The sequence below is a fragment of the Tachypleus tridentatus genome, chromosome 6 (assembly GCF_004210375.1).
Source record: "Tachypleus tridentatus isolate NWPU-2018 chromosome 6, ASM421037v1, whole genome shotgun sequence".
NCBI classification, from domain to species: Eukaryota; Metazoa; Arthropoda; class Merostomata; order Xiphosura; family Limulidae; genus Tachypleus; species Tachypleus tridentatus.
The window spans coordinates 82414959-82426356 of NC_134830.1; the positions used below are offsets into that span (position 1 = coordinate 82414959).

The 11398-nt window shown below is 34.8% G+C and overlaps 1 protein-coding gene across 3 annotated transcripts in view; it reads right to left on the reverse strand.

Moving 5' to 3' along the window:
* LOC143252922 (uncharacterized) overlaps window positions 1-11398 on the reverse strand; it is a 145791-nt gene that overhangs the window by 67103 nt on the left and 67290 nt on the right. For all 3 annotated transcript variants that reach the window (XM_076505791.1, XM_076505793.1, XM_076505792.1), the window contains exon 6: window positions 7567-7714. In XM_076505791.1, the coding sequence (XP_076361906.1) occupies window positions 7567-7714 (148 nt within the window). The remainder of the gene's footprint in view (window positions 1-7566; window positions 7715-11398) is intronic.

Consider the following 11398-nt stretch of genomic DNA (forward strand, 5'->3'; position numbering starts at 1 on the left):
AAGTGCTACAAGTTCTAATAGATTAATTTGAAGAGAAGTTTCCTCTTCTGTACAAAGGCCTTTGAATTTCATATTCTCTATAAAAGTGTTCCAAATATATCTTTGGATGTGGGAGTGGAAGAGAGATACCAACTGTTGTGTTGTCCCTGTATAACCATCAACCAAGGTCACACAAACTGAAAGATGACAAGATCACTGGACAATCTAGCACATATGTGCAAATGTTCCACTGACCCCATTATGCCACTGAAGGGTTCACATGAAAGCCCAGTCTAAATCGATGAATGATTTCAAGGATATCTACTTTCTCAAAAGAGATACAACTGCACATGATGACGAAGGAAACAACTGTATTTGAAGAAGTATCCAATCCATCACCTGAAGATGTAAAGGCACAAGTTGGGCCCAACTTAGTCTGGAATTAAAAACACTTAATTGGAAAAGTTACTGTATGGAAGTAAAAATAGACATCTCCTTTTTGATAAGAAACCTCGAGTTAACATCTTCTAACAATAGTTTAAGGATATAGTTCAGTCAAGTGGCAGGAAGGAGGGATAAGAAGCTAATCATCCAAGTAATGATGAGTGTGAATGTCCAATGAGTAAAAATGACAAAATGTATCTACACATCTGTCAAAAAATGTATGAAGAAGATACAAGGCCAAATAGTTTTGATATTTTATGGCACAAAGCAACTATGCCATCTGCAATAAGCAACAGATTAAAAAATAAAAAAAAACATTAAAAGTATTATAAAGTGCAAAAGGAAATTAAGATAAAACAGAAACAGCAGTCCAATATCACATAAAAACTTAAACAGAATTAAAAAGACCAATGGCCTTTAAAAAATTAATATTTGTAAGGTGGACAGTGTCACCATTGCTAATGACACTGTTCAACATAAGAGGTAAACCCATGGTAAAAACATGTTTAAAATTACGATGACACTCACAGTCATAAGGAGAGCATGAAAATAAAGTGTGGGCTATTGTGACCTCAGTGTCACGCAAACCATACATTGGTGCATCAGTTCCACGTAAAAGAAAATGATGAGTTAAAAAACTGTGACCAATGCGTAGCCTAGTTTGGACAACTACCTCCTTCTGATCCTTATGGAAACAAGATAGCCAAAATCCAATATGTTTTATCTGGAAAGCTTGTTATCACATTGCTCGCTTCAGGTCGACTGCCAACTGGTGCAGAGACAAGCCTTGAATACAGGACTGTAGTACATGTATGGAACAGGCACAACAGTGATAATGCCAGAGCCGACACATTTAGTCGCAGTGTCAGCAAACCTGTTCCCGCAAATACAAACATGGCCTGATATCCAGAGGAAACTGAATAGAATTAGATGTTAAATAGAAATGGGCCAGTCAATTATAAATATCATTAATAACAGAGTGAGAATTAACATAAAACAATTCCAGAGCCAGTATAAATAGTGCAATTTGAGTACTGCTTAGCTTTTATGTGATCCAGGGAAAGAGATATAGCGTACAATTCAGCAGCAAACGCAAAAGCTCTAGAGAGGATTCTGTTCACAACCACCAAAAAATAAAAAACCATGGCAGAGTCCCCACAGTCACCTGATTTCAAACCATCTGTACAAATAGGAATGGAAGGATGGTTAGAAAGATCTTTAGCAAATTGCAAACAATCGGGAGTGTCTGCTTTTCTAAGATGACTTAAAGATACGTCACATTTGGGGACTAAGAAGTCATGGTTGGATGGCTGACTAGTGGGTGCAGCATTGTTATCCAAGGACAGACCCAATTCATCCAACTGCATTTGGATAAGAAGGCCAAAAGGAGCAATGGCAGGTCATCTGTTTTGAAAAAGTAAGACCTACCAAGAAAGGAAAACAAAACCCAGGTGGGATGCTTTGGTAATGAATGAAGTTTTGAAGCATATAGTAAAGACAATTGCAAATGGCAGAGGTGCAAAAAAGGTTCATGAGACTCTGTGTATAAGCTCTGAACTGGGGAAGTGATGAAAGCCCTTGTGCCAAGCTGAAGTCCCTGATAATGAACGGGGTCTCCAGCATCTTTAAGGCCGAGGTCCTGGCAGAGTCACAGACCAGTGATCCATAGTCTAGTCTCAATCATATAAGAGCACGCTATATCTTTAGCACAGAACATCCATCCACTCCCCAAATGATGGAAGAGAGGACAGGGAGGATGTTCAGTGTTCTTGTACATTTGACCCATAGCTGCTTAATGTGTGGTATAAAAGTCAGGTTACACTCAAATATAAGCCCCAAGAACTATGTCTCAGGAGCCACAGGCAGCACATCTTCACCAATACAGAGTTCAGGATCAGGGTGAACATCCCGTTAGGAGCAAAATTGCATACAAATGGTTTCAGAGAGAGAAGTTACAGCCATTTGCTGTGGTCCACTTCAGTAAATGACTGAGGGCAGTCTGTAGTTGCCATTCAATATACTTCATGTTCAACAACTGACATGAGATGTGAAAGTTGTCAACATAGAGCCCGTTTACAACAGTAAGAGGGAGTTGTTCAATGATGACATTAATATTTATACTGAAAAGTGTGATACTCAAAACATGGCATCTTGTAGTTGCCATTCAATACACATCATGTTTGATGACTGATTGAGATGTGAAAGTTGTCAACATAGAACCCGTTTACAACAGTAAGAGGGAGTTGTTCAATGATGACATTAATATTTATACTGAAAAGTGTGATACTCAAAACATGGCCTTGAGGGACTCCAAGTGCTTGTAAAAAAGAACAGGAAAGTATAGAACCCACACGAACTTGGAATCTCCTATCCAAAAAAATTTTTAATAAAAATGTGAAAATGGCTATGTAACCCACATAAGTGGAGGTCTCGCAAAATGCCATACTTCCATGTTGTATCATAAGCCTTCTCAACGTAAAAAATATTGATACAAGAGTTGTCATTTGAGAAATGCTTCTCTGTTTGACATTTCAAGTCGAATGAGGTGGTCCATGGTGGAGTGTTGTCATTAGAACTCATACTGGGTGGGCGTGAGAAGGTTGTTCGATTCAAGGAACCAAATAAGATGAGCTTTAACCATCCTCTCTATGGTCTTACAGAGACAGCTCATCAAAGCAATTGAACAGTAGTTTGAAGGAATCTTAGTATCCTTCCCAGGCTTAGATAAAGATAGGACAATAGTCTGGTGCCAGGCATCAGGAAAAAAATTCTCCTGCTAGATCCAGTTAAAAACAATTAGAAGAATAGCAATAGAAGCAGGAGATAGATGGCACAGCATTTCAGAGTGTACATCATCAGGTCCAACTGATGTACTGCCAGACCGATGAAGGGCCAGTTTGAGTTCCACAAGCGTAAAGGGATGACTATAGTCATAGAGAAAATAAACTCAAAATGAATCAGGTGATTGTTCTGCTCAAGTATTTATGGCTAAGAAGGTAGAGGAAGAAGCAGAAGTGCTAGATACCTGGCATAAGCTTTCACCTGGAGCATCACCGATGCTTCAGGTATCAGCTTCTTCTTGGCCATTAGACAGCAAGACTAAAAGGGGGACAGAATTATATTGCCCACTGACCTTTCAAATCTTGTTTCATATGTCTTTGGAACTGGTGATAGAAGATATGCTGGTTGCAAACTTAATCAAAGAGTCCTTCTGGCTTTGACGGCTTACCCAATGAGCATGTGCATAGGCCTGCTGGAAATTGATACTGTGCGAAAGTGTGGGATACCTACGAAAAGTATCCCAGGCCCATTTTTGAGCCTTCCATGCCATGTGGCAGGCAGGATTCCACCATGGATGAGAATATTGAAGAAAATGTGTTAAGGTTTTAGGAATACATTGAGCAGCTGCCTGTATAACACAGTCAGTTACTGCTGCCACACAGTCATCTATTGATGGTTTACAGACAATAGCAGAATCAAGTTCTGCGAGAGCAGTGAAAGAGGGCTTGTTTGATTGATCCAGTTTCCACTGGGGCACACGGGTCAGATGGCATCGACCACAGCCAGTCTCTCTCAAAATTATAGGAAAATTATCACTGCCTTGTGGGTTATTGTCAACCCTCCATGAAAAGTGGGAGAATAGTGAAGGGGGAGCAAAGTGAGAGATCAATAGCAGTAAAGGACATACTAGGTGTATGAAAATAAGTGTAAGAATCACTTTTGGAAAGAGAAAGGTTGTGATCAGAGAGCATATGCTCCACAGAGCAACCCCTTACATCAATGTCAGCACTTCCCCAAAGGGGATGATGTCCTTTACAGGATGGTAGGAAGCAATCAGAGCTTTGATATCATCCAACTTAGAACGTAAACCTCAACATTTCCATTGTATCAAGGTGGCCATTTTTATTTGTGTGTAGGGAAATTGGTTGGAGAGCCCTTCTGTTTACACCCACATCTTTTATATTTATTATCTTTATTCAAGAGATGTCTGTTGACCTCCATGGATCCTGTCCTGGGTCAGCTGAGCAGGTCTTTGTTATTGGAAAAGGATTCCAACAACTGAGGATGTGAACAAATGATCGTTTTGCATCTTGGGGTGAGAGAAGATGTACCCTAGGAAATGCCTGTACCCAGAACAAAAGGAAGAGGATATTGGGATTTGCTGGAATGTATGTTAAGGACAGAGATGGGTGTTGAAGTTGATTCATAAACTTTAACAATTGAGGTCAAAAGACTTTTTTCATTTGGTTTGAGAATGATTCTTTTGGAGGCACAGAGAGATCCATTTGCACTCCCACTGTAGTGGTAAAACAAAGTGCAGCACAATACGTCTGAGATAAAGTGGTAGACATCAACTTTTGAGCCTCAGGATGAGTAATGTTTTGAATCATTTTCAAATGCTACACCTCTTTTACTTCCAACCATTTAGGGCAAGAATGAAAGTAGGATGGGTGACAGCCATTGCAAATGATGCAATGAGGATCCATTTTTACACTCACAGGTATCATGGTCCTTGTCACCACCACTAGCATGTCTTTGATTACTCAAAGATGTAATGTCTTTGAGTGATGGAACCGTTGACACTGTAAACATCTGAGAGGGTTTGAAATGTATGGCCATACCTTGCAATTTAGATAACTTGCCTTGATGGTGGCAGGTAAACGCAGTGAAGTAAATATCAGAATGAGGACAGTGGTCTGCATCATAATTCCATCTTTGTGAGTGTAGATATGCCTGCCTTACTGCAGTAACTCCTTGGGCAGAGAAGCCAGCAAGAATCTTTGATTTGGGAATGTTCCTCAAATCCCTCTCAAAAATAATTCCTCTTGACAAATTTAAAGTAGCATGAGGTATAACCTCAACAGGTATATCCCCAATTGCCCTTGAATGCAAGAGGAGTTCAGTGTGTTCAGATGTGGATGTTTCCACCAACATTTCACCAGAGTGAAGCTTCTTTACTGACTCTGAAGAGCCAGCAAGTCCCTCTAGTCTCTTCTGAATGAAAAAAGGGGACATCTGCCCTAAAAGTTTATCAGAATCTTCAAGACATGGTCGTTTACCTATGGACTTTTTTTTCACTATTTTATTTAAGTTTTTATTTGGAGAATCCATAATTAAAAAAGAATACTTTGGCACCCACTGACCTCACCCACAACCGAGCCCCATAAGAAAACGCACTACAATGCCAAACAAGGACACTGGAACAATGCTAACATTTCGTGAGCACTATACCCACACACTAACATCAGATACAATGTCCACAACACCTGTTGAGAACATCGAAAACTGGTACTTGGTTGACCTTAGCCCAAGTGGACCAACAAACTGACCTTATGGGGGCCACCCTAAGATTGTTTGTCTACCGGAATTTAAAACTATAGCAGTGTATTAAAATTGGAACCCTCAATCACCATGATCCTCTCCTCCCCTTTATGGGTTGCCACACACAGCAAACACATGGGTGAATGTTTAGATCCCAGAGAAACAACAGAACTTTCCATGGGAGGTCCCTTCACCACATACAGGAATGAACACCAAGGGGGTTTTAGAGCGAAAAGGTAAAATATTTCATTAAAAAATCTGATTTTTTTGTATACAAAATATTTGCAATATTTTAGTAAAGTCAATCAAATTTTGTGAAGGTACACATACTATATCAGAAATTATATTGCAAATACTTAACTTTTGAAAATGTATAAACAAACTCATGCATATTATACCAAGCCTATAGTGAAAGGGTTAACTTTTTAAAGTACTCTTATATTACATAGCAAAAAATAGAACATACATTAGTTACTGTACTTTTTATTTTCACCTATTTGACTGGCTGAAATCTCCCTGTGAACCAGCAAAAGCATATAGACTGGCAGTTGGGAACCACGTTAAATAATACTTGCTCGAAGATTAATATGCAAACCCCAAATGCACTTTTAAATTTCAAATACAACTGCATAATCTGATATACTGCGATAAATTGTTTTTATATAACTTAACTTTTTTTAAAGCAGTGAACGTGTTGCTCGTGTTCTGTACTACCACATGCTTGAAAAGTGTGAACAGTTCTTTTCTTTATTAGAAGCATCTAAATCAATAATCCTCCTGTTGTGTGCAAACCACTGGTAGTGCATGGAGTTAATGTCAGTGGTACATGAAAATATTACCTTTCAAAATGAGTATCTGCACCACATATTCTTTGACTGTGTCAAAATATAACCATAGCCTTCCCACTAATAGATGAGTGTTAAAATTTTAAAATTTCTGTTATTACATTTTTTAACATGGCCATGGGTTTAAACAGAAAGAAATGTGCAAGCTTTCAAAACTTGAAAACCACTATTCTAAGTTACTGAATCTAAAACCTATACATAGTGACAGAGTATAAAGATATTTTAAGTACTAAAGAATGACTCAGTAACACATGCAGTTTGGGACATGAATTTCAAACATTCACAAATTAATTTGTGCTTAATTCTACTCAAATGTTTCATATATTTCTATAAATTTAAAACACTGGATGCATGCTTTTTATTCATACTCATCAGATACTATCAGAATTTGCTCAGAAATAACTCAAACTGAGCTGATACTCAGTTTTTATCATTTGCCTTATACTCCTTTTAATAAATAATCTAAACAGTCAAGAATTATTGGAACATAGTTTTATATTAACAGAGAAATTTTCAATGAGTCAAACTAAACCTACTGAGAGTTGGTATCAAATGTAATCTATTGTAGATGTACAAGCCATATTATTTCATGAAACATGAATAAAATAAAAAATTCAGCATATATTTGAATTATTACATTTTTCAATTTCTAAAACTATTTTTTAACCAGACTTTTGTTATAAATGTTTTCTTGGATAACATAGCCAGTGATTATGCTGTGAGTGAAATTGTACTTATAAAGTGCTCTAAAGGAAGACCAAAATATAGCACATTCTGGAGGTTTTTCATGGTTCTAAATTAGTGTTTTAACAAAGTGTTTAAAAACTCACATTTAACTCTAAAGAAAGACCAAAATATAGTACATTCTGGAGGTTTTTCATGGTTTTAAATTAGTGTTTTAACAGAGTTAAAAACGCAATGGCTATTTCTCTAGCAATAGCTAAAATTACTTTACATTACTACTGTGAAGACTTACCATTATGATCATCTAGTTCTCCAGTGAAATATACTTGGTATAATGGCTGTTCCAAATCTAAAGCCTCATTTCCCGGCATGCTTATGGGTACTGTAAATTGACACCACAAGTGATCCTTATATAATTCTTGTACTTTTTCTTCCAGAATCTATAACACCAGCATTCAAACTTTAGTTACCACATGACACATAAACACAATAGCTGTTGTGTGTAGGTAAACTTTATTAAAGCTTTACTTCTCAAAGATGATAGCCAATAGTATTGAAAATAAATTATTATATGCACTGTTTTAATTTCAATATAATATGAATATTGATCTCCACAGTGCAGAGTATTAGATTTCACAAACATTATGTACACAAGAATAAAACAATGATAGTTTTGTTTGGATTTTTTTTACTCATTTATACTGACCTCAGGTAACTCATGTTTGTTATAAAAAGATAATTTCCACATCTCTCTTTAATAATATTACACACATTACTTTCAATCAAGGTATACTGAATTTTCACAGAATAACATGGCATTTATCAAGCTATCCTTCACATCCATCATACATTTAACTGGTAATATAACAGTATGAAATTAATGTTATTAAAATAATTTCTATTGGTGATGTATTCAAGTGCAATTTAGGTTTCAATTTTTTAACCCTAGACTCATGAGCAAAGGTGAATGTGTGCATACCATGACATTTTACACTAACATTCAAAATCTGATTTAAAAACTTCATTATAAATCTAAGTCAATAAGCTTGGAACAGAAATATAATCAATATATAAAATTTTATTATTATTATTATTATTATTATAAGCATTTGAATTTCTTAATTTCAAAAGAAAATGTTTGAATAAACATAGAATTTTTTTAGGGAGAATTAATATAGCATTACACAGTTAAAACAATATGGGAAAAATAAACAATCCATATAAATTATATTTCTTTATTCATTTATAAATAATGCTTGATAGTTTTTTGGATTTTCATGTAAGTTTCTGAGATTCAAACATAAGATGCCTATTGATTATTGTTGGTTCTTTTTATGTGACTCTCATTCTGGCATATACACACACACACACACACATTTTTTCTGGTTTTGTAACTTCTCTCTTTTGTTCAAAATCTATTTTATTTTTAAATGTAATGAATGGTTCAACTGCATAAGCTTCAATGTGAAGGAAGTGAGCAAGAGCATACAGGTAAGAGACAATGAATATTGTTTTTCATTTAAACAGGCAGAAAATGAGTATTATAACATAACATAACTGAAAAACATGAATGTTTCACTTCAGAGTAAAATGCAGTATTTGAAAGAAGAAATTGCAGTGAAGTAAAGGACCTTGAAGACCATAATAAAAGTCCTAACTATGAGGACAAAACTAACATTTACTCCTCACACATCTCTGGAAATCCACAGATTTAAGAAATATCCATTTTTTATAAGAAAAAACAAAAACTGGAGAAAACGTATTTTATCATTTAATATGTAAAGAAAATTAGACCAAAAAAAGAAACCAGTACAGACTTTAAACCTATAATACCATAAAAGGTGGCAGTTCAAAAACAATTGGGCAGAACATAATTTTAGAAATCACAAACACTGCCTTATAAAAATATATTGAACTATATCAAAGTTACTTTGTTCGTTTTTTCTTCAATGGTTGAGCTCTGTTGTACTCTTGGTTATAGGATGTGTAGGTTGAGATTTATATCTTCTAAAGATAATGTTACTAATAATAGAATAATCTTTTAAATATCTTAACAGAATTGGATTAGAATTTGGTTGGTAAAATTAGAAAAATGTTTTGATGATTGATGAATGTAGTAACAAAATGTTTAATATGGAATATGACCAAGCACATAATTTTATGGTAGATTATAACCAAAATTTGGATTTTATTCTTAATTTATTTACCAGAATCTTCAGATGAAAAGGGATTGACATCACATACATCATAAATAACTAATTTGACTTACTGATGGCAGTGGCTGCTACTGTTGAGGATGTTGCACATACACTAACTTGAAAGTCCATACATTGGAGTAATCACTGATAAACCCACTGACATTTCAACTTATTGTCTTAGCTAACCCAAAGTTTTAAATTTATCTTAGGAATAGGCTGAAATCACTTATGTCAAAGATACTTATAATAGTAATAGAAAAAATGCCAACTACTTTATGAGAATAGGAATTGAGTTAAGCTTCTTTAGTAATATATTAACCAAAGTATATGCATTAGAAATTGGCAATGATAAGAGAAAACAATGACGTGAAAGTATACTTCAGAAATGCAAAATCTTATCTGGTAAACTGTGGTGGTCACTACTGTGCATTATGCATCTTTCTACAAGTTGGGTCATACAGAGATTTCTTATGCACTGGGTATAGTTCTTAAGATAGTTCTTTTCTTAGCCACAAAAAAACTTCTAGATTGTCAGAAACTTTCTATGGATCCATATTTCCTGTAAATCTAAAGCAATTACACCAAGTGAAATGATTAAGTATGAACATGTTGAAGACTTGCAATGTGCATGGGATTGCATTTGTTTAATCTTCCAATGATTAATCTTATGGTTAATCAGGAGGAAATCCATCACTTGCAGTTAAGTCTTTTTATGCAAGTGGCCACTGTAGTATCTTCTATCAGCTATACCATGTTATACATGATTTGTTGCATTTCAGCTAAGTAAAATACATAAAGCTAGAGGCATTGTTATGTCTTATACACAGCCATCAGTTGACTTAACCATTTAATAACTTTAAACAAATGAAATATGAGCCATAAGATAAATTAATATATGTATTGGCAGCTGTTACTGCCAAAGTGAATACAAAAATGTTTTAATTAGAGATAATGTTACTCAAGCAAAAATGAATTCAATCTGCAAAACCTTAAATGATTCCTTCTTATGAAATACATGTTTTAGCTGCAACAGACAAAACTGTGAATCCAAGAAAGCTGCCAGTTAGAGCAAATGACTTCAGAAGTGATAGATAAAATTGGTTAAACTTAATAATCAATTATTATTACAGATCTAACAAGCAGGGATTTACATCATTTATGTATGCAGGTGCCCCAATAACCGAATGGAAGGACTGTAATGTAACAATGTATAGGAACAAATCAGCTGGTTTCCTGATTTCTGCAAAGTGTGAGAAACAGGCAAAGTGTTAGGGTATTGTGGAACAGCACCCAGATCTAGTGAAACTTACCATGTTTCCATTACTTATTACAGTTACCACTATGGAGTGTCAAAATAGAATTAACATAAAAATTAAAGCAAGAATTAAAAATATAACTTTAGAGAGACACAGATGGTTAGCACATAATAAAAATATCAATTTCTAGTTTGAAAATTATTAACTTTTTCTCTTGTCATACAAGAATGGAAAGACAACAAAAAGAGAATTCTAGATTATTACTGAATACACTAGTTTTGCAAAACTTTGTCATGTTTTGTATTTGTATGAGTGTAATAATAGATGTAATTTTTTTAATCATGATATGTTCTGAAGTTAACTGCTTTTTATCATAAGAAATACTTAATTTTTAAATAATATAGCAATTATTAATCAAGTGTGAAGTCAGTAAATAAGAAATATATTAAAAAAAGTTAATAAGCCTACTAACAACTTCTTCACAACTCAACCAGTAAATTAAATATTTTTTGAAACCATAAACAAAACCTTGCACTTAGAAAAGTATTGGTTTAACTAATCCTTTCATCTGGGTCAGTTCCATAACATGGAGATTTCTTAATCTTTGCAGATTAAGTCAAATTAGTTAATCAACATTGAACCTGTTCAAACATAATGAGTAACTGGTGTT